The sequence below is a fragment of the Phaenicophaeus curvirostris genome, chromosome 22 (genome assembly GCF_032191515.1).
Source record: "Phaenicophaeus curvirostris isolate KB17595 chromosome 22, BPBGC_Pcur_1.0, whole genome shotgun sequence".
NCBI classification, from domain to species: domain Eukaryota; kingdom Metazoa; phylum Chordata; class Aves; order Cuculiformes; family Cuculidae; genus Phaenicophaeus; species Phaenicophaeus curvirostris.
Window position 1 is genome coordinate 4,906,670 of NC_091413.1, and position 22,975 is coordinate 4,929,644.

Consider the following 22,975-nt stretch of genomic DNA (forward strand, 5'->3'; position numbering starts at 1 on the left):
CAAACAAACAAACAAACAAACAAACAAACAGCCTAATCTCCTCCCAGTCTTTGTAAAATAATGCCCTCAGGTTAGGAACAGAGAGGGAAGATTTTTACCATGACCTACTCAGTCTAACAGTCAGAGAAGTGAATTCTACCACTGCCAAAACAGGGGAGCATGAAACAGAAAATCCTTAGTCAGAAAAGGATGTCGTGGACTAAAGGCGAGGCCTTGGGGAAAGGGAGCAAGATCCACTGGTCAGCACAGTAATGAAGGAAGCGGCTCTGCACTGATTTAATGTGGCTTTAAGCAAGGTCACATCCCCCCTACTCCTTGGACTGTTAAACAGTGACGTTGCTCACCTCTTTGACAGCAGTGTCAGAGCCTGCCGTTGTCAGCTTTCAGAATAAACTCTGCCATTCATCCGGGAAATCATGGGCTGATCTCTGTCTACAGATTTCAGGATGACTCACTGTGGGTTTTTAAAACTAGGAAATGTCAGTATAGCTGTTCTGAGATTTGGTTGCAGCACAAACCTCATTGGCTTTCTCCAACCCAATACTGCACTCTGTGTTTCACCTTCTACCTAACGCTAGTGCTTTCACTCTAACTTTAAGGTGAAAACCTTTCATACTACAACTTTATGGTGAAACTACCAGGCCCTGATCCAAAAAAACCCCTCCTTTTTTCCCCTTAAAATAAAATCTTTGCTCCAAAATACACAAACCCTGCTGGGTAAACACACTAACTTTTCATATTACCTCAGGTGAGCTGTGCAGTTCAATTTGTAAGAAAGGTCTGACAACAGTTTGGCTTTTTTCCTCCTCTGGGCTGTTGGGGTTTGAGTCTCATCTCCTAAATCTCTCTATGACTTTTGCGCTGTCTCTAGAGACACCAAGCTCTTCCTCTCATGCTCCACTGACAGGCTGGTTCTGGACCTCAAGCAGCTCCATGAAATGACAAATTTAGCCTAACTGAGCACACAGGATAAACTTCCAAAATTAGAAACAAAGCAACATTATAATTAGAAAAAAATCCAATGTGAATATAATAAAAATGACATAAATTAAGATGTTTTTCCTTTTGGGGAAAAAAAAAAAAAAGGATTTAATGTCTTTAAAAAGAATTCTGTATAAAAACTGCTCAATGACCGGCACTTGACAACACTTGTGACCCTTTTGTTCAGCAGCAGCTCCCGCAGGTCCGGTACCAAGGACTATCTCTTTGGCCAGTGGTGCTTGGAGCCCCTGCAAAACACAGTTACAGAAAGACTTTAACTCTTGCTCTGAATTCACTTAAGACTGAAAACCTACAACAGGTTTCAATGATTCTATTGAGAACGGGTCATGCAGACAGAACCTTTCTCTCTCCAATGCTGCCCTTTTATGACTAAATAATACACTAGGATCAAGCCTCCTAAGCATGAGAACGTTCCCTTTTGGCAGCACTGTTATTTAGCTCCCTCCCAAGCCAGGCAAATGTTCTCCCCACCTCTTATCACTGTGGCCAAAGAAAACTCCCACATCTATTAACACAAGCTTTTACCTCAGCATTTCAAACCTTCCACCCAGAACTGTCTTTGATTGCATTAATCCTGACTAAGCTTTTTCTTTTCTCTTTTTTTCCCTTTATACTGATGTCAAGCTGTGAAATGAAGTAGGTGTTAGGCAAGCTCCCACAGCAGTGAGGACAATAGCTATGCTTTGCCCATAGCTCCAGGGCACAGGTGTGAAAAAACTCCGCTCCATCATGAGTGCAGGCTGACAACACACCTATCGCCTTTCCCAGCCAGGTAGGTCATGCTTCGGTTTCCAGACTGTTGAAGTTTGTTAGCTCCAGCGAATTTCTGTTTCTGCACAGAAAAAGAAAAAGAAAACACCACCAGTGAGGCACTCGCCAAACACAGCGTATTCCATGGGATTCATATGCCCTCAGGTCCCCGAGCTTCAAAGACATTGCTCCTTTCCACTGAAAGCTTCATGCTTTAGGACTCCTTTACGGGTATACCACAGAATCACAGAATGGTTTGGGTTGGAAGGGACCTTGCGGCTCATCCCATTCCACCACCTGCCATGGGTTGTGTGAACAACGCATGAAGGGGTGAGAAACAAGAGTCTGAGGGGCCCCCCAAAAAATCTCCTTCAGAATGGGAAGAGGCTGTAATACCAAGTACAAGCTCATGACTGGAAGCTGCACCACAGTACCAAGTGCTGTTAGGGAATGTTCTGCAGACCCAGAAAAAGGCATCTGCCTTCCTTGGCGGGTCCCCAGATGGGTTCATGCTATCACCAAGGTTTCCATCCCTTCTTTCCCGACATGCCCATACCTTGCCTGCATAAGCTTGCTTGGCAGGATCAAATTGTGGTGACTGCTTCAGTTTGCTGCTTCCTAAGGGAGAGAGGAGAAAAGCTGTCACTAAAATTTTCCAGGAAAAACAGTACGTTCCACAGAGTTCCTGCGATCATGAGGTTTCGCTGCAGTCTCCCATGTGCTAAAAACCGTAACAGTCTCTTAAGAGCAGAGGATGCTTTTCAATAGATGCTCGTTGTGAAGGAGTCCAATCCCACTTGCCTCCTAGTTCCTGGGGTCCAGTTAAACAGATGACTTTCTCTACAGGCAGAAGCAGCAAAACACGAATCCATAAAACCCCTGGCCAACAGTTTCAGGATTTTGCTGCCAAATCAGAAAAGGGATGCAAAACTGTACATTCTCCCAGATAATTTCTTCCAGTGTTTCCCCACCGCAAGGTAGGTGCATTCGAACAGTCTGTACTGCCTTGGCACCTACATTCGCACACAGCCTTCTTGGCACTCAGCTGGCAACATTTTCCACAGCCTGCAGCTCTCTAGCAAGAGATCCAGATCTTACCCGCAAACACTTTGAAGTTGGTCTTGCTGTAATCAAAGGGGGTAAACTGCTTCGGTGCTTCCAGCTCCTCTGATTGCTGGGAGGCTTTTGGCCGTTTCTTCTCTTGTTTTGGCAACTCTGTTCCTGTTTCGCTTATGACTCTCTCCCTTTTCTTATTAGCTTGTTCCTGCTGTGAAAGCAACCCACAGAACAGAAATGAGGACAAGTTCAGGAGAGGAGAATGTAACACCTCTGTGTAGGCAGAAAAACCAGCATGAAGATGAACTACATGATGGAGCTAGGCCCCAGGGACACCTCTTGCCTGTAGCAATAACAGTGCAGGGAGAAAGCACCGGGTTCTTTGGGCTAAACCCGTTTTTCATTTTTTTCAGAGTAGGGAGTTTTGAGATGAAAAGCCAAGTTGTCATTTGACAGGATACTAGAGGATGGGATCTGCTGCAGCCCCACAGGTGGATTTAGGGGAACCTGGGTGAATGAGGAGCAGAGAGGTGCAGCCATGAAAAACATTCCCCACTGAAGACGTGGAGGGATGTGAAGATTTGCACAGTACAGTTGGTAAGCGCCTGCTGCTCGCACAGGGCAGAACCATGGAAAGATCACTATCAAATGAATGTCATTCAGGTGCTACAGGGCTCAGGGTTTCATTCTGAACTGTCATAAAGGTCAAAAAGGGCTGGAAGTAGGGACTTCAGTGACATACCATAGCTTGCTGACGAACAGACACGATATTTTCTGCTGCCTCTTTATACACCTTCTGTGCCTGGTCCCGAGCAGCTACGGAAACAAACAAGCATCACTGTAAAAAGCAGGAGTAAGTTACCCAGGAGCTCAGAAAAAAAGCAAGTAGCTTGTAGCAAGTCCCAACTAAATAGAGCACAATCTTTGTCGAACAATCAATCACAAAATGCATCACCTAAGTTTTTTTTGTAAGTGGGAAACAACCTATGTGCACTGGGAAAAGCATGTCAACACACTGAGGAAGGGAAGAACAGCTGCACCTGACTGCTGGGCTGCTTTCTTTTTTGTTTCATCCTTGGTCTCCTTCTTTGCTTGTGTCTGACTCATCAGCTTCCATCGATTGCTGATCTGCAACGAAAAAAAATTACCTGGGATCACTTTGTTTGAAGTTTTATGGCAAAAGGGAGTTTATACACTTGCTACCACATGCTGGTCCTCATTAAAGGTACAAAAGATCAAGATGGATTGTAGAATAGATTAAAATCTGCTGCACCAGGTAAAGTAAAACCATCTGCTTTACAAGTTCTAAGCTATAAACAAGCCATGAGAACAAAGACAGATACAAAGTTTAGTAGTAGTTTGTAGCTTTGACAGACGGGGAATATAGAGTGGAACATCTCCGATCCCTGGTTCTTTGAAAGATATGAATGTTGCAGAGACAATGACCAACAGATTCAGAAATGTGGCAAGTTTCTCAAAACTTGTATTCTTTTTTCTAAGCAGAATCCAGGGAGGAAAAAAATATTCCTCTATTGCTGAGGTTCCCAAAACAAAATAATCTACATATTTGTTTCTTTTGTATTACTTGGCAGGAAGTTTTAGCACGAGTCTTACCTCATAAATTTTTGATGACGGGTCAAACTTAGCAGATTGAGAGACATAGGCGGGGTTCTGTTCTGCAGGCAGGTACTGTAGACAGGAACAAAAGATATTTTGTTTTAAACACAGCACACGACATTTAGATAACATGCTACTTGAACTGTTCTGAATCAAAATGTTCTTATTTTAGAAACCTTCCACAGACAGATCACCTCTTGGAAAAAAGAAAAGTTACTGCAGCTATGGCCAAGAGAAACGTTAAAGAAAAGCAAACAAAAAACCCCAAAATCAACCCTTAATCATACACTAGGAACAGTTATTTTGATGGTATTTCCTAGTGATTTGTTACTCCCAATCTATAAATAAGTATTCTAACGTTCTTCCAGTTCATTAGAAGAGTAAACTCAGCTCACAAACTCTAGCTGTCAAGTTAAGATGAAAATGTGACATAAATCAAAAAAACCTCAAACCTGATAAAAACAAACCACGGTGAGAGGTCTGTTTACTATGTACAAGGAGACAGATCTAAGAGGCATTTCAATGTGCTCTGAGAACAAGTTCACGCGTGCATGCTTAGCGAGGAGATCAGTCTCGTTTCCAGTAAGAGAGCAGCAGCTGATGTTGTATCCAGCTCTTTCGGATATGCCCAGCAAAGCAGCTCAGAGCATCCTCTGCACTAGGTAGTTTGAGTCCCACTACAAATGATCTAGGAGCTTTTACCATTTTAAATGGATTTTCAAAGGACTCCATTATGCGCTGAGCTTTCTGCTGTGCAGCGGTTAATGCCTTCTCGTTTCCTTCATCTTCCTCACATTCCTAAATAGAAAAAGAAGGAAGAAATATTAACATTAATAATTTTTATTTATGGCTACTGGTGTTCCAGGCATGCTATTTCTGACACTGTCTGAAACTGAAGGTAGTAACCCTCCAGAGAAATGGAGTTAATTTGCTGGCCTCCTAACTTGGTTGTCTTGGCTCTGCCACATGCAGTCCCAACTTACTGCTTCTTGCAACACTTCCACACAGTTTTATCAGATTAAGTAGGTTTTCTAATACTTAAAATACTGACACTATCACAAGCATGGTGCTTACGTTGAATATGCTGACAGTGGCTGTGGCAACAAGACATGTTGAGTCTGGCTGAACATCCTGAATATTCATTGTCCTCTCATTGTCTGAGAAGAGACAACCATGTTCGAAAATTGGGACAGGCTCTACAAAGAAAAGGAGACAAATTTTTTTATCAGATACTTGTATATTTTACTTCTCTTTTGTGTAATGAGATTTCACTGAAATCTCATTATTGAAAGTTTCTTCAAGGCTGCTTCTTTCCCCACGTCAGAGCCCCATGTCACTATTAGCACAGCTTTTAGGTTAAGTCCAAATTACCCAAGGCAGAGTTGTTCTGAAAATCATCCATAGGAATCCGGGAACTGTCATGTGGTCCAAAGAAGGTGTTGTTCTCCAGCCTCTGCAGAGAAATTTGAATTACAAACACCATTAATACACTACTCTATAGATCTGTAAATGTTCTCACATACTGCAGGCACACATCAATGAAAATTCCAATAAAAGGATGATATTCAGAGAATGATTACCCTTAATATAGCTCACCTGCCAGCACACATTGCATCTGACATCAAAAAATATCTGTGCAAACAGCCACTGGCTAAAGGAGACTGTTTTCCTTCATAAGCACGAATGTGAATGAGGGTAAAGTCAGCACCTGAAACTTCTCTTCTTACAGATCAATCAATACAGACTAAAACCCATGAAACTGTTCAGCTGCTTGAGTGTCTGCTGACAAAGCCCCAAGTGCTGCTACAATGGTGGTTTTAAGATGCCGATTTACAGCTGGCAACATTATGAGTCTAGCATAGAAAAGTAACATTAAGTTAAAGCAGAGACCTGTAAAATGCATGAGAATAAACAATTTACTAGAAGCTTGGATTTTGCTACATCTCCGAGTTTAAGACATTAGGTTACAAAAATATGTAAACGGTACCTCAGGGTTGGATAGAGGTGCCCTCTTCTTGACCACTGAAGAAACCTCTGACTAGAATAGGAGAGAAAGAGAAGTCACCTAAATGCACCTCCTCTATTTCTTCTACATTGGCCTCCTTATCCATGTTTTCAACCCATTTATCACAAGGCAGCAGACTGATAAAATTACATTTTCTTCTACTTCTGAAGTGTTTTATACAGATATGTTTAAACACCTCACACAGAAAAGACTCGCTGATGCTCACAAATGGTTTCGTTTTACTAGAGGAAGACTGTATATCACCAACATGCTGACAGCATATTTTAACTCTTACACCAAAGTCTGGGGGTTTTTGGTTCACCATAGCTGTAAAAGATTTATTAATCCATTTACATGGCCAACACATTTTACAAGGTCCAGTCCTTCCTCACACAGGCAAACATGGTGTGAAATACAAGACAGACAACTGCACCCTGTTTAAGCAGTATCTGTTCTGTCACTGCTCTAGTTCTCCAGGAAACTATGCTGTTTGTAAGCCACTACAAAGCAGAAAAGACAGGCAAGAAGCTGCAATATATCTTTCTGCTCTACTATAGAACACTATTCACAGTGTTCAAAAGGCAAATTTCAGCATACACATCATCGTAGGCCATCATTTAACTCCAGTCCTTGGCTTACGGAAATCAAATGATGAGTCTCTTGTGTGGTACAAGCTATTCCTACCTTGAGAAGAGGCATCTCCCGGGCCTGCTGAATGAGAAGATGCAATTCATTAATCTGCTGGCGAACTAGTGGTGGGACAGGATTACAGCAAGCAATGATGCCCTGGGGTTCTCTGAAGAGAGATGAGAAAAATTCAGTGTGCTATATTTATGGCCACTATGTCAGGCATTTGCATTCAAAGGATGTGCAACTAGATACAACCATGGTCCTGACTGTGGCAGAATAACACAAGGCAGATTAATCTGTCAGAGTTTATTCTCTGCGACAAAAAATTTTTCTGTACCAGGTTTGTGAGATAAGGAGAAACTGTTAATTCAGATCTCCTCTCACCTGTCTTTTCTATGGTCTGCCTGTTCCCATCTTTGTTTTGTTCCTAGTTCAATGTTCATCTACGGAAGCCGAGCCCAATAGTGGACTTGTGTTTAAAGATACATTTTTGTCATTCTCAGGTATGGATCTTAGGTGACAAGTGCCACATGTTTAAGGAAAATGTTGTATAAATTGGGTGTTTAAAGGTACCTGCCCCTTGCCTCCTGCCCAATCCCTTTAGGAACTGAAAAAACCTACCAAATAAATGTTGTGGGGGAAATCATCCCTTCCTTGCTCTGAAATACTGCAGAAATCTCAGAGGGGCGTGTAACATAAAGCAATGCAAAAGAATGTGTTTTATTGGTGGAATAAAATCAGAGAGAGATGCATTCTGCAAGTCTGGAGACTTCTGAAGGAGTATTGCTATTTATTTCTCTTGCAAAATGAAGATCTACAGAGAAAAGCAATACTGGCAGCTGCAAGTAAGGGACCAACTGCAGAAATAAATACATACTAGGAGACTTCTTGCTGGTTATTAAAATCAAATGAGGCTCCTCATGGGTGAACAAAACTTACTTGGGCAGCTCCTCTGCTATCTTCAACAGCATATGATTTGGTAGCACATATCTACAACACAAAGAGAAGGTGTGAACGTAACAGAATGTTAAAAACTCTTTAAAATATCTCCAAAGTGCCCAAGTCTGCCCCAATTACAAGGTCTGAAAAGATTAAATCAGTTAAAAAGAAATTAAGCAGGGCTGATCAAGATACCAGCGAGAATTTGCTCAGGTGACTTCTGTGTTAAAAGCAGCCTAAGGTCGTAGACTGATTTCAACAGGGAAAGTGGCTCCTCCTCAGGCAGGAAAGTGAGGAGCACAATCCAAGAGACTCAATGAAGCATTAAGCCAGTGTCTTTAAGAAAAGACTTCCTACCCTGTACTCTCATCTTCTTGACGTGCCATCTTGTCTCTCCATGCAAACAGCAACCTAAACGCTGCCAGCTGCTGTGTGTTGAGATGTTTTTTCTGCCTCCTGTAGAGCTCAAGGTAGGATTCATCTGTAAAGAGGGGCTTGATGTATTTCTGGACAGGAAGAAAAAAAGCACTCATGATCACTATCTGATTTGTGCTTTCTAGCTTGCTTCACTGAGACAGATGGAATCTCACACAGACATCAGGGGATCAAATAAGCTCAGATACAATGGTATTGGAGCTTTTACCCTAAACGACCAGTAGAAGCCCATTCCTGAAAAACATCCATTTTTAGGGGAAACCCATCCTCACCAACTCCAGGGGCAGCTTTAGACATACAACCTTCAAGCTTTACTACACTAGGCAAGGCCTACTTTTGTAGACAGCATTTTCCACAGACATGATTTAATTATCTCATAATGCAACTCCAGCGAGGCTTTGAACTTCTAGGAATGTCCAGTAGAACTGGAAAAGTAACATTTTTCTTGGGAAAGACACGTCTGAAAGCACTGGGAGGCCAAGGAGTGCAGCATTCAAAAAACAGCAAGAGGGCATCTCAATCCAAGGATTTTAACCAGTGAAACAAGTGACTGCACACAACTTAAGAGTTTACACAGCCGTTTTCAGACACACAATGAGGAAAAACCCAGTGTCTATGCAACAGACGTAGACTAGGCAAAGGACTTTCTGTTCTACTAGGCCCATACTCTGATCCAGAATACAAACAGGTGAAGACTTACCTTCAGGCAGATGTCCTTGCTGCGCTGCCACACAACCTGCAGCTGAGTGGGCTGCTCGTTCCCTTTCTCCCACAGCGCTTCCCTCACTTTATCATAGATGTAGAGCAAGTAGTGAGTGTCATCACGGGCATACTGAATCATTTCTTCTGGCAAAGGGCTAGAAAAAGACCCAAAATTAGAGGAATATATTTCAGTTGCCTCACTGTCATCTTTCTCTTGAAAGGCATATTAGGGCAAACTGCATGTAAAACACACCAAGAACGACTAGAGAAATTCTTGTTTCCTTAGTGAAGGACTTGTTGGGCAACAGCAGTAACATGCTGCGCATTCTCCAATTCAGAAGACATCTTGTTTGCATGCCAGAAAGCAGGATTGCCACGTAGTTAAGACAGATGGCAGAACTGCTTAGTACAGTATTTCTTGTAACTCTTCTCTCCCTCTCTCTCTGCAGAGCCTATATAAAGTAGAGCTGGGATCTCTGTGGTGTGCAGGGTCCACCTCCATCGCCAGGCTCCAGCAGCACACTGCTCTACCTCGTGTAGGCAACTGAATGGTTTGGGAGGGCTCTAGAGGGGCAAACACTGACTTTCTATTAAAGTCTGCAGTAGTTAAGCACTGTTCTTAATAAGTGAGCTTCCAGAAGCTTTTCATTACTTAATCTTCCATGATTTTCTCAAAAGAACTCATTTTCTGAAGAAACAGGGGAAAATGAAACTCATAAAAGAACTTAAAGCATGGTAAATGCTGCACTTGTTCACTTTGAGACTATCTACAACTACGGGGCTTGCAGCTAGAAACATGCTCCTGCTCTAACAATACAAACAAGGGTAAGTGCTGCCTTGCAGTTCCAGCCCATTTAAGGGGTCAGTTTTTACCGTATCCTCCAGTCCGCCAGTTGGTACTGCTTGTCAGCATCTACATTGCAATACAGCTTTAGCAAGTGGTCCAAGGAATGCCTGCCCAAATTGAGAAGACGAGCAGCTTGGTGAGTATCAAACATGTTCACCAAGTACAGACCAAAGTCTTTTTGCAGCCATTCCACATCTGAATCGCCACCATGAAGGACCTTGAAAAGCAAAACAAATTGAGAATGATATGAAGAACATTTCTACTCCAGGCTGACAGTGCTGTGGTTTCATATTTATGTGTCTAGGACCAGATCTCTTTTCTCTCTGTCCTTCACTGTTAAGTGCAGAACCGCTGAATGAGTGTATTTGGCAAGTTACCCCCCACTTACACCAAGGAATGAGGCGAGTAAACAAAATACAGTAAGAGCAGAACCAAGTGACCAAGACAGAGCCAAGAGTGTGCTTTAAACTACAAAAAAGCTTAAACTAAGATGGAGAAAATGGAGTTCTGGTGGCGAACTGGTGAATTTGGCAGCAGACCTTCACAATTGCAGGGTCTGTGAAGGTTTCGTTGAGGATGTTCATGTCACTGCGCAATTCCAGTGTATCAATAATGAAGTCTTCTGTTCGCGTGGAAATCTGCATCAGACATGTCAAGCCCAGGAAGCTCCTGTAGGAATGGTGCTGCAAAACCACAGAAGAGAGATAGATGTAAGCTAGGATCCATTGCAAAAGTAATAGTACAGAACAAACAGCACCCCACATGAAGGAGGAAAAAGTAACAGAGGACTTCTTAAAGCAAAAGATAACTGGATGAGCAAATTTTTCTCTTTGCAGTCACTAATGTGACATAAAAAAAGCACGTAATGAACTGAAAGCACATAAAATTCAGTATCAAGTCCGCAGCCAGTGATAATGCAGCCAGCGGAAAACTTATATTAAGGACACAGTTTAATTGAATCTTCCCAATAATATCTGATAGGTCAGGGACATGAACTGTCTTTTCATGTCAGAAAGTAGAAAAAGCAAGAGAGAGAGGTCTATGAAACAGACTAGAAGAATATGATGGGTTCCTAGGAACTGGCAGTACACATGTAACTTTCAAACAGAAAAGGCAATTTGATTACCTCTAAGTCCAGGGCAAATTCTTTACAGTTCATAAGCTTTTCATTTAGTTCTACCAGCTGATCCAGTGTGGTGACAAAATGACAGGGTGTTTCCTTGATGGGCCTGTACATCTGGAAGAGTGAATGATTAGGCATGGTCCTTTCTCTGCCTATTCCCACTCCTGACCTCCACCCTCAACTCTGAAATTTGTCAAGTATGACCAGCTGTAAGCTTCCTGCATTTGCAATAAGTTTAAAGTAACGTGGGCACCAACCTGGGGTTCTGGTTTCGTAAGAACTCCATCTGGTGGAGAAAAATGCTCCAGTTCATACTGGTAAGGGTGAGCAAACCTGTGGAAATTGAGAAGACAGGCACAGACAAAATTTCAGTCACCTTTGTGAAGCCAGAGCACAGAGACTTTTAGAGCTACTGCAGTTTCTCTACTGAGAACAAATTTTGCCTCTTATTAAGCATGGATTTAAAATAGCTGCAGAGGTCTAAAGCAAATGACATGAACACAAACACATGCAGAGCTGTTACACACGTGCATCAGCACAACGGGACCATACAACTGCGTGTTCACCAATGGTATTCCAAGCACCCTGCTGTCAGTTTAATTTCTTACATGTCTTGTTCATTTTGCTGTGTCCTCTGCTGGTGTATGAAGTCTGCCAAGGCAGCTGGTACATCCAAGTCTTCAGGGCGCTCCTTTCGTTCCCGTCCACTTTTAGTGAGGGCTGAATAACCAATATGGAACAACTGGACTGGGTCCTATACATAACATGTTCTCAGCCTACCACTCTCTCCCCTCCACCCGCAACACCCTACTAAAATCATAAACTATCAAAAATCCTAACAATTTAGGCCTGCAGCTTTTGCTGTCAGCGAGATTTCTGTCTGTACCTCTAATAACAAGTCAGTTGCTGGGTTTTAACAGACTGTTGTGAAGCAAGATGCGAGGTGGTTCTGCTCAAGAGCTTGGGCAGAGATTGAAGAAATCTTCAGACAAATCTTTCAATCATTCCCAGGTACTAAAAGTACAACCACGTCACTGCGGACCGAGGATGAATCATTGGCAGCAGAATGTCAAGTTGCTGAGACAGGATGCTGTGCTGGTGACTTTGATAAGGCACCCAAAGCAAAGGCAGGTCTAACCATACACTTGACGCTCCTAACTAATCAGAGAATTATCTGCAAAGCCAATTAGGCTGGCACAGACTGCTTCTGGTGCCAGAGCAACTCTCCCCCCGCAGTCAATGGTGGTAAAGAGAAGCTTATTGACCACCTAAATGGTCAATGTCTCCTACAGTCAGTGAGTTCTCCTCTAGACTGCAAGGACAGATTTGTGTCTAATGCTCTCAACAGGCTACCCAACAAAAGATAAACCCCATACCTTCAGGCAAAGGTTTCAAAGCATTTGGCTTGATAAAAAGTTTAGGTACAAAGGGAGTATTGGAATTGTCAATCTTTTCCTGAAATTTAAGCTGCGGTCGAGAGATATTCTTGGCATGAAGCAGTCGGAAAGTTTCAGACTGAGTTCTCTTGTGGGCTTCTCCTGCCTGTTCAAAAAAAAGGTAGACCAAAGGTAAAACTCACAAGTTAACAGATGCTCAGAACTTCTTTTACTCAGCCCGACCCGATACACAGAGCAATAAAATTATACCCCAAACTCAAATGTGAGTCATTCTTTTGCAGTGAGCCCAGCACCTAAGAATAAAAGTTCTCTGAATCAGGATCCTGAATCCATACGAATCAGCAAGAGAAAGGCTAATGTGTACGTGAAACTGAAACGGCAGCTGAAAGCACAAAGAATCCAGAATCAAATTTGAATAAATACTCCCCTGGCAAATCAGTAGGGCCAAAGCTGGGGAAGAAAGCTAAGGTAACACAGCAAACTGAGCACAGAGGCCTCACCTTGCGGTTCCAGCTGGAAACGATAATCTGTGGGGGCTGTAACCCAGCAGGAAGGATTGGCTGCTGGTTTCTGTTCACTCCTGCTGCTTCATCCAATAAAATACCCTAAATTCCACAAAAGAGAGGTGAAAATCAAATGCTTGTTCAATTACCATACTCTGCCACCCTAGTCAGACTGAATAAAGAAAGTCACATAGGTGGAAGCCTCCACAGTTATTTCCACTCAACTCTGTGCAACATGGGACTGACAAATGTGGGAGGAGCATGTTGAGCATCAGGGGTAGGAAGAGTTTCCTCAGAGAAGCGGCTCTCTGAATTTACAGATCTGTTCTCAGGTTGTGAGGTTCTTGTTTTCTCACAAGCCATGCATGACCTTCCTTCCCTTTGGACCATAATTCATCTGTCTTAACAACTGTGACCACTGGCCTGCATATGGAAATGTTAAAATGAAAAGGAAACCCACTAAACTGAGGAAACACTAAATGCAACTGTGTAAGCACTACCCCTGGCAATATTCTTATTATTTCTTATTCTTATTCTGGCAATAAGAAAGAACTTGTGGCAAGTGCAGTTTATAAGAAAAACATCCAGAAATCATTTGCTTACCACTCTTTCAAGAATTGCGTCATTGGAGTCAACCAGCATATCAAATTTATCCTCCAGCTCTGTCACTTTGCTGCGATCTTTGATGTGGCTACGGCAGCCATGGTACTGCATCACCCTGCTCATGCTTGCAAAAGAAGAGAAGAACTATCAGCAATTCAAAAACAGACTTGCTGAACACTAAACCTCCCAATTCTCTATCACTTTCTACATCTTCAAAGTCTGACAATAAATCAATGCAGTACCTACAGATAGCGACACGTGAGCAGTGAATAGCAGAGACATCTATACAGCATTAAGTGTGAGAATTAATTTATTAGGAACCATGTGACTTTTTCAATAGACAATCTAATGCATTTTATATCAGCCTCCGCTCTCTGCACGGCTTTTTATCCAAATCATTATCAAAGGCTCTCTCTCAACTTGTTACTTGAACAGCCAAGCAGCTAAAATTAGGTATGTGAAATAAAACATCTTATCTACAGCAAGTTTGGAGTCTCCAAAGGAGGGTGCTAACTTCAGCTATCTTCAGAAGCTATCAGAAATGGCCCAGAGACATAAAAGCATCCTTACCAGTGAAGGAGTCGGTCACCCTGTGTCTCGCAGTACGCCCGGAAACCAGGGAAGCTTCGGTAGAAGTCATACTCATCGCCAGGCTGAGGAAGCCCATTGGACGCCTTTGTCGCAGCCACCACTGTGCCAAGAGCATACTGTGCAAGAATAGCATGTTACTAGCAGTTATTCAGTATTTTGTTGCCTTCCCTCTCGCGACAGTGGTGAGTTTGGGTGAAACACAATGTGGTTGGTGCCCCTGACACTGAAAATGCTGGCAAATAAACTCTCTGAGAGTTGTTCTGGAGTTGTAGAAAGCCAGCATCCTTTACCAGACCTGGGCAACAGAAGGGAGTGATCTCCATCAATTGCGTACAAGAGCTGAGACAGAATATATTACCTACTTACATGCACAGGAATAAATTTTCCCAGAAATCTTATGCATGTTCTATTACTTTCCAAGGATTAATATTATTATGAACTTCGTAACAGTCAAAACTCTTGATGATTTGGAGCTTTGGGGCCAGCTCTCTGCCTGACCTTACATTTGAGATGGGGAAAGACTACAAACAGGTGATTACAGAAGAAGACACATCTGTACAATATCTGGATAAAGCACTCAGAGGAATATTCTGCCTAACTTTCACAAAATACAACTACTTGGATGAAATTTACTTTAGTTTGTATAAAAAATATTCCACTTCTTGTAATAGCAACTACTTCTTGTATCACAAGGATAATTTTAATGTTATTTTGAATATCACAGCAGCCAAATCTGTGCTAATTTAGAACTTTGGACCCAGCTTGCTGCCTGATGTTGCATTTGAGATAGGGAAAGACTGCAAACACAAAATCATAGAATCCTTTAAAGAAGAAGGGGAGACCTCATTGCTCTCTCCAGCTAACTGAAAGGAGGTTGTGGAGAGGAGGGAGCTGGGCTCTTCTCCCAAGGGACAGGGGATGAGAGGGAATGGCCTCAAGCTCCACCAGGGGAGGTTTAGGCTGAACATTAGGAAAAAAAATTTCACAGAAAGGGTCACTGGGCACTGGCAGAGGCTGCCCAGGGAGGGGGTTGAGTCCCCTTCCCTGGAGGGGTTTAAGGGATGGGTGGATGAGGTGCTGAGGGGCAGGGTTTAGTGTTTCATAGGAATGGTTGGACTCGATGATCCAGTGGGTCTCTTCCAACCTGGTGATTCTATGATTCTATCAAATTAGGTAAAGCTAAACTCTTGTTTAGATTAAACCACAAATACTCTGCTTTCCTAATAGCAACTGCTTCTTGTTCCAGCTGGCTCTGTTCTGAGGGGCTGCGCCCTCACACCCCCCGAACTACAACTCCCAGCATGCCCCGCGGCGCGCAAGCCCCCACCACAACCCCCCCCCCCCGTCTCGCTTTTCACCCTGCTTCCCTACCCACTTCCCAGGCCCCCTCGCCGCCGCGGACACACCTTAACGAAGGCATCGGCGTCAGCGAAGCCAGGAAGCACGGGCTCGCCGCCCGTCACCGTCTCGGCGGGTCGCCCCGCGGCCTCGCCGCGTTCTTCTTGCCCCGCGGGGCCCTCGGCCGCCGCGCTGCCGCTCCCTGGGCCCGCGGCCGCCGCCATCTTGGCCACGCGATGCTCGGGAGATCGCGCGAGAAGATGGCGGGAGGGCGGGGTGCGTGGGGGGGAAACAGACGTGCGGGAGCGTGGGGAGAGAGAGAGCGGCGGGGCTGCCTGGGGCGCCCCCGCGCGGAGGGGAGGGGGACCCGCATGGGGCTCTAAGGGCCGAGACCCCAGCCCTCTGCCCCCACGGAAGACAAGGGGCTGCCCTAGGGATGCCCCTCGGGGCTCCTAGGCGTGAGACCCCAGCCCTCTGCCCCCACAGGCACCTGAAGAACAGCCCAGGGGCTGCCCCAGGGATGCCCCTCAAGCTTCCTAGGGGTGAGACCCCAGCCCTCTTCCCCCCAGGCATCCACAGAGGGGACGAGGGGCTGCCCTAGGGATGCCCCTCTGGGCTTCCAACGGGTGAGACCCCAGCTCTCCTCCCAAGGCACTTACCCAAGGGGACAAAGAGCTGCCCCACGGATGCCTTCAGGGCTCCTAGGGGTGAGACCCCAGCCCTCTTCCCTCCAGGCACCCACAAAGGGGCCCAGGGACACCCCTCAGGGCTTCAAGGGGCAAGGCCCTATCCCTCTGCCCCCCAGGCATCCATAAAAAGGTTCAGAGACACCCCTCAAGGCTCCTAGGGGTGAGACTGCAGCCCTCCTTTCCCCCACGCACCCACAACGGGGCCCAAGGGCACCGCTCAGGGCTGCAGGGAGTGAGACCCCAGCCCTCTTCTCTCCAGGCACCCACAGTGGGACACAGGGGCTGCCCACAGAGGCAATTAACAGTCAGGGAACGGGCTGGGGCATCACCACTCAAAGCCTTGAGGCTGTCATCTTCCCTGTTCCCCCGTTTTGGGGCACAGCACCAGCACAAGTGGCCGGGGAAGCCCAGGGAGTGCAGCAGCCCATGCCATCCCTCAAGCTGCGGCCGTCACCTTGAGACAAGGAAAGGTGATGTTCTTACCACACAGATGGTTCTGCATCTGCTGGGAACTAAAATTGACAGGTTCTATGGTCAAGTTTCTTTTATTCAAGTGTCAGACATGATTCAGTTGCAGCAATTTTGCCTCCAGCTGCTCTCAAAAGGGAAATCTAGCCTGAACTGACACAGAAAAAAAAGCACGTCAAACCCATGGCAAAATAAAACATGAAAAAAACCCACAAACCCAACCCCCAAAGCTTAACCTGCTTCCCTGTCGCCCCCTAAGAAATACTGAGGAATAAACAAGAACACTGTCAAAATGTTTACATGTTGGTGTAATTTATTGGCACAAAAATATTCAAATACAACATGGCATCTAAACATGGCTACTCTGTTGTATTTTGTGCATTGTTTTTAATATGTTTAATTCATAAATCAGAACTTTATCTTCACCCTCGTGTTTAATAACCATCATTTTCTGTTTCAAGTTATGACCAGTTCTGTCCCTGTCTGCCTCCTATACAGAGTACTAACTTCCCCTAGTTATTTCCCCAATACTTTTTAATCTGGACAATATGGGAAAGCTCCCAAGTGGAATTTAATTTGTACTCTGCATCCAGTTTGCCACCGATCAATCCACATAGAGGCATCTGATCTTGCTCAGCTCCAGGTCTCCAGTCCTTGGATGCGCTCCAATATCCTGTTCTAGTCTGAAACACGACTCCTGCACTAGTGTAATGAACAAACATACACTTTCCAATTTGGGGGCAAGAATTGAGGTTGAAAACAAGGATAAAACAATGGTAAAATTCTGTTTCTCTCCCTTTCCAGTTATCCAGCTCACCCCTAAACCTAAACGAAGCCTCTTGCACAAGCGCATTGAGCTCATGGCAGCCACACCAACAAGACTGACGAGGGCGATAATTAATCTGCAAATGACTCAGTTACACTGCAAAGTAAGTCAAAACCCGTATATAGATATTTTCAATGGATCGCCAGTTCCCCAAAGACCAAGTGGAACCATAGACATCTGTGGTACAATCAATCTTCACTGTCATGGAAACCCACATCAAGTGTTGTTTCAGACAGCTTGTGTTTTTCCAACAGCAGCTATACATTGGCTTAAACCAACTCTTAATATACAATAACTCTTTTAATTTACATTTCAAAATATTTGACAAAGGCTGTATTTCAGTCCAATGTTCAGTGTGTGTTTGTAGAAGAGCAAGTTTGAAGTGCAAAAACCTCCAGAATAAAAGGCTGTGGATACTTTGGAATCTTCTGTTACCAGAAAGGACACCTGAAGAAAACAAAGATATTGTAGTAATGCTGACTTGCACGTAGTTTCACAAAGGCAACACTGAGAAGGACTGAGATTCCATACTAATCAGGCATTATTTTAGCACTAGAAAAGCTGACAGGTGATCCCCAAGCTTCTTTCCAGCTAATAATGTTTAAAAACCCTGAAGAGATCTATTTCCTTAAGCACAAAGGAAAGCTAACTCTCAAAACGTCAGTAAATCGCCTCTGCTTACTTTAGAACATGTGGTTCTTCACTGTATCTGAAATCAGTGACCTCTGCATGCCTTATTTCAAGCAGGAATGGTTGGACTCGATGATCCGGTGGGTCTCTTCCAACCTGGTTATTCTATGATTCTATGATTCAGTTAAAATGTTCAGGTTGATCGCAGTTTAAATGTTCTAAAATCCCTGTCACTACGTATACAACAGCTTTCACACAGGACTCCCTAAAGCATCGCTTGCAAAATTTACCAGCAGAGACACAACGCGTGCTAAGGTCCCTGTACAAAACACAAATTACATTGTCCTTAGCTGTTCTCTGCTTGCTGTTCAGAGAACTTAGCAGGGTTATGATGACAAACTCACCATCCAATGTAGCACTGGCACAGGTTCTCGTGAGAAGTAGCTTGCTTAATGAGCAATTCTACTTGTGTGGGTACATCGAGAGTTTCGTCATGAGAGAAGTCTCGACCTTTGGAATTAAAGGATTAAATAAAACCAAAATGGAAGTCACAAATGACATAATGTTACTTGCTTCTGGGTGGCAAGTTAAGGCTGACAGGAATTTTAACTACCATTCCCTTATGGTATATAAAATGTGCAATATTCCAAGCATTCAGAACCTGTAAAGGCATACAGAGCCCAGAATTCAGTTTTCTCTATTATTATGGTTTCTTCCTTTTCTCTTCTACAAATAATGGATAAGCCAATAACAGATAACTTTCCAGTAGCTAAAATCCTGGTCCTACTCTCTTCAAGAATGGGTCCAGAGGAGGCTACAAAGATGATCCGAGGGCTGGAGCACCTCCCATAGGAGGACAGGCTGAGAGAGTTGGGGTTGTTCAGCCTGGAGAAGAGAAGGCTCCGAGGAGACCTTAGAGTGACCTTCCAGCACCTGAAGGGGCTACAAGAAAGCTGGGGAGTGACTGTTTACAAAGGCTTCTAGTGATAGGACAGGGGGCAATGGGTATAAACTGGAGAGGGGCAGATTTAGACTGGGCATAAGGAAGAATTTCTTCACTGTGAGAGTGCTGAGGCCCTGGCCCAGGCTGCCCAGGGAAGCGGTGGCTGCCCCATCCCTGGAGGTGTTCAAGGCCAGGTTGGATGGGGCTTGGGCAGCCGGATGCAGTGGGAGGTGTCCCTGCCCATGGCAGAGGGGTTGGAACTGGATGATCTTTAAGATCCCTTCCAATCCAAACTATCCTATGATTCTATATGGCATGTGGAGGGTAGTTTCTTACAAAATTTAAGAGCACAAAATTTCACAACTAAATGTAAAGCCAGGACAGTACAAATTCAACTCCCACTACAACCTAAGACACGCAAAGTACGACATCTGTTTAGTTAAATCACCTCTCTGCTTTTGAAATCAGGCGTCTCTGTATCTAAATACAGTACTTAAGTGTTAGACGGAAACAGGAAAATCATCAGATTTTATGTCATCTTATAGAAACATAAAAACATGCTCACCAGTGAGCTTATCTCGAACTCTGTTGATGATCTGAATTGCCTTCTTATTTAGAGCTTCTGGCTTTACTAGACCATCTCCAACTGAAAGACAGAAGGAGGAGAGAAAATTAGGATTTCACCTGAACAATAAGCCCATTGGTACTGCTGTTACATCTACCATTTCCAACCACCACAAGTACCATTTTGAGAGCAAATAAACCCAGACACCAGTACATCTTCTGTCACCATTTTGTGGAGTTGACAACACAGGTAATTTTATTCCTCATTTATGCTGACAAGGAACTGTATCTGTCCCATCTCGTGTAATTGCATCAGGATCGTGATGAAATTTTCGGATCTAAGAACAATTCTTGGATCAGAATAGAAACAACACTGACACTTACTGAAGGAATGGATGGATTCAGGCACTGTGGTCCCAGTTTTCTTGTGGGCTGTCTCACCCAATTCCACACTGTCCAACATTTCTATTGAAAAAAACATGAAAATTTAAAAGCTTATGCTGAAAAGCAGATAAAATAACGCTCTTCTGGAAACATTAACAAAACTGTTAATGAGCTTATTTGAAAAGCATGTTTTGCACACTAATATTTGGTAGCTAAGTTAATAACTATCCCGTCCCAGTTATACCTTGGAGTATATCAGTTCACACGTGCCCCAGAGGGATTGTCTTGTAACTGTAAAGGAACACCTGCTTTTTGAGCCAAAGTACTGAACTCACCACTTCCAGTCCCAACACTAATGATAATGAGCAGTTTATCTGCCTGCTTTTGAGGACTGAAAATGTTTACCCAGTCTTGCGCCCTGCTAAAAGAAATGGTTCCAAATGTTCATGATGTTTACCATCTTTTCTACTCACCTACTGACTGACTAGCGGAGTAGGAGTCTGTTCTTGTTCGTGAGCGCTTATTGCCCTTTGTATTTGCTGCAAGAAAATAAAGAGTTGAAAAGTATGAACTGGAGATCAGTGTTTCGTAGCAAATCTGTCCACTAACAATACAGATCTGACTGCCTCTTTCTCCAAATTTTGTCACCTAGCTTTCAGTCTCCTGATGTCAACTAACACAAAAACAACCCAAACAATTTTGCTTGTAGTTTGGTGTCTGTGTTTAAGGGTAAAAAGGGCTTTAACCACTGTGGTAATTTCACACGACAACCCCTAAAACCATGTGTGCACAGAAACAGCACTTGCAAACCAACAATTTCGCCAGATTGTCTTTGAACAGACACTGGATTTCAGGCTTCTGCATTCCTTGTACGAAATCAGGATGATGATTCTCTTTTATCAGAATCACTCACTGTCCATCAGCCGCCAGTTCAATAATGGATCATACACAAAGGCTTCAAGCACAGCCATGACACTGTCCTTGTGTTCGCGCAGAACTTCCATCACGGTGTGACAGGTGATTCTGTAATTGCCATCAAGGCCAGTTACCTTCAGAAAAGAAAGAAGTGAATCAACCATGCTGCTTCCCAAAACCAGAACCCTAACACTCAGAGAGAAGGACATGGGTTGTGCTCTGAACTGGAATTCACTTTCCCTGTGCTTTGTTTATGGACAGGCTGAGAGCTGAGGTTGTTCAGCCTGGAGAAGAAAAGGCTCCACGGAGACCTTAGGAGCAGCTTCCAGCACCTGAAGGGGCTACAAGAAAGCTGGGGAGGGACTGTTTACAAAGGCTTGTAGTGATAGCATGAGGGAGAAAGGGTATAAACCGGAGAGGGGTAGATTTAGACTGGGCATAAGGAGGAATTTCTTCACGATGAGGGTGGGGAGGCTCTGGCACAGGCTGCCCAGGGAAGTTGTGGCTGCCCCATCCCTGGAAGTGTTCGAGGCCGGGTTGGATGGGGCTTGGGCAGCCTGATCCAGCAGGAGGTGTCCCTGCCCATGGCAGGGGGGTTGGGACTGGATGATCTTTAAGATCTCTTCCAACCCAAACTATTCTATGATTAAAAGGACTACACAGATGTTCATTGCAAACTAAGAAGCTCCCTTCTGTCGTTAAGAGGATCTTTGTGAAGTACCATGCTGCAGGCTGTGTCTGGTTGATGCAAACAGCTATTTGAAGTGAAGAATCTAAGGAAAGCCTAAGAAATTGGAGGAATTTCAGGGTTTTTTCTTTGCAACTACGAAAAGTTGCTGTTCGCTGTAATATACTGTAGAGATCATAGGAGATATTTTAAGTTATGGAAAATGCAGCTGAAATATTAACATCTCTTATTCTTACAGAGTGGAGAGGTTTAGCCACAACAGAAAATACAGAAGAAACTGAGAAATTGGTGCCATTTTTCCAGGGAACAATCCCCTTCCTATTAAAGAGGGGAAGCTCACCTCCATAGCATTTGTCAGCATCCTTGTTAACCTAAATGGAATCTTCTCAGGGAACTTTTCTCTTGTCATTGCAACCTAAACACACAATAATGGAGAAATACTAAATTAATAGTTACATTTAAGAGTTAATAAGTACTGGATTTCGGTTCTTTTTCTACAACCTTGGAAGTTTTATTCCAAATATGGAATGAAGTTGCACCTTTATGTTCCTCAGTCTCCACAAATTTTTGGAAGCAGCTACAGAGTTAACTTGATAACAAAAGCGAAACCTCAAGTGTGTGCTCAGTTGCTAGTGTCAAACAACACAGACTGCCTATAAGCAGCTTAAATTGCTCCAAAATATGTTATGGAAAAGCGATGTTAGCACTCCTTTGCTTGTTGCTGTGGTTGGCTAATCCCCTAGACGTGCCTCTGAGATAAAACATATACTGTTTTCATGTTGCCTGTATATAAAGCCCAAAAGAGAGCCAAAGGGCTTGCCCAGGATCACACTCCAAGGTCACTTTGTCCTGGCTTATAGATTGATCTCTGTTCCACCAGAAAATGTGAACTATTACAGAAAATTTAATGACCAAATACAAAGATTTACCTCAAAACAGTCCCCGAAGTCGATATGCAGGATCTTTCCACTCAGTCTGTCTAGCATCAGATTGGAGGGATGTCTTTGATGAAGGAGTAGGAGAAAAAACAGGGTGACAGACTGTTACAAAAAGCCAAAGTAAATCACAGCGGCTCCAATCTGGAATGATATTTATCTTCATGAAGAAGAACAGCCAGTGACAGTTTGCTTGGCTGAGATCTTCAATCTCAGGATGAACAGAACAGCTTCCTGACAGTGAATCTATCACGTTACTTCTGTAATTACCTCTCAGGAGTTAGAGATTTTCTCACCTTGGAAGATAAACAACCTACTGGATGCCAGCCATCAGTACATTTCTTGGGTACGAACATTTATTTTTCTCTTAAGATGAATTCTTCTACTTGCTTTAT

The 22,975-nt window shown here is 43.8% G+C and overlaps 2 protein-coding genes across 3 annotated transcripts in view; both read right to left on the reverse strand.

Moving 5' to 3' along the window:
- Window positions 1–1,048: 1,048 nt before the first annotated feature.
- Window positions 1,049–15,775, reverse strand: EXOSC10 (exosome component 10). The gene is made up of 25 exons (XM_069874521.1): window positions 15,607–15,775; window positions 14,180–14,316; window positions 13,610–13,733; window positions 13,004–13,108; window positions 12,483–12,648; window positions 11,715–11,826; window positions 11,364–11,439; window positions 11,110–11,220; window positions 10,523–10,666; window positions 10,010–10,200; window positions 9,135–9,291; window positions 8,357–8,505; window positions 8,000–8,050; window positions 7,115–7,226; window positions 6,413–6,463; window positions 5,797–5,878; window positions 5,500–5,621; window positions 5,128–5,223; window positions 4,423–4,497; window positions 3,849–3,936; window positions 3,551–3,624; window positions 2,851–3,019; window positions 2,309–2,370; window positions 1,755–1,834; window positions 1,049–1,229 (listed from the first exon to the last, which is right to left on the reverse strand). The coding sequence occupies exons 1-25, from the start codon at window positions 15,760–15,762 to the stop codon at window positions 1,199–1,201; spliced, it is 2,721 nt and encodes a 906-aa protein (XP_069730622.1). The 5' UTR covers window positions 15,763–15,775; the 3' UTR covers window positions 1,049–1,198.
- A 1,210-nt stretch (window positions 15,776–16,985) lies between these two features.
- MTOR (mechanistic target of rapamycin kinase) overlaps window positions 16,986–22,975 on the reverse strand; it is a 66,043-nt gene continuing 60,053 nt past the window's right edge. For both annotated transcript variants that reach the window (XM_069874640.1, XM_069874639.1), the window contains 8 exons: window positions 22,575–22,647; window positions 21,986–22,060; window positions 20,956–21,091; window positions 20,516–20,581; window positions 20,043–20,123; window positions 19,660–19,740; window positions 18,556–18,661; window positions 16,986–17,968 (listed from right to left, as the gene is read on the reverse strand). In XM_069874640.1, coding sequence (XP_069730741.1) covers window positions 17,953–17,968; window positions 18,556–18,661; window positions 19,660–19,740; window positions 20,043–20,123; window positions 20,516–20,581; window positions 20,956–21,091; window positions 21,986–22,060; window positions 22,575–22,647 — 634 coding nt within the window. In that variant the 3' untranslated portion in view covers window positions 16,986–17,952. The remainder of the gene's footprint in view (window positions 17,969–18,555; window positions 18,662–19,659; window positions 19,741–20,042; window positions 20,124–20,515; window positions 20,582–20,955; window positions 21,092–21,985; window positions 22,061–22,574; window positions 22,648–22,975) is intronic.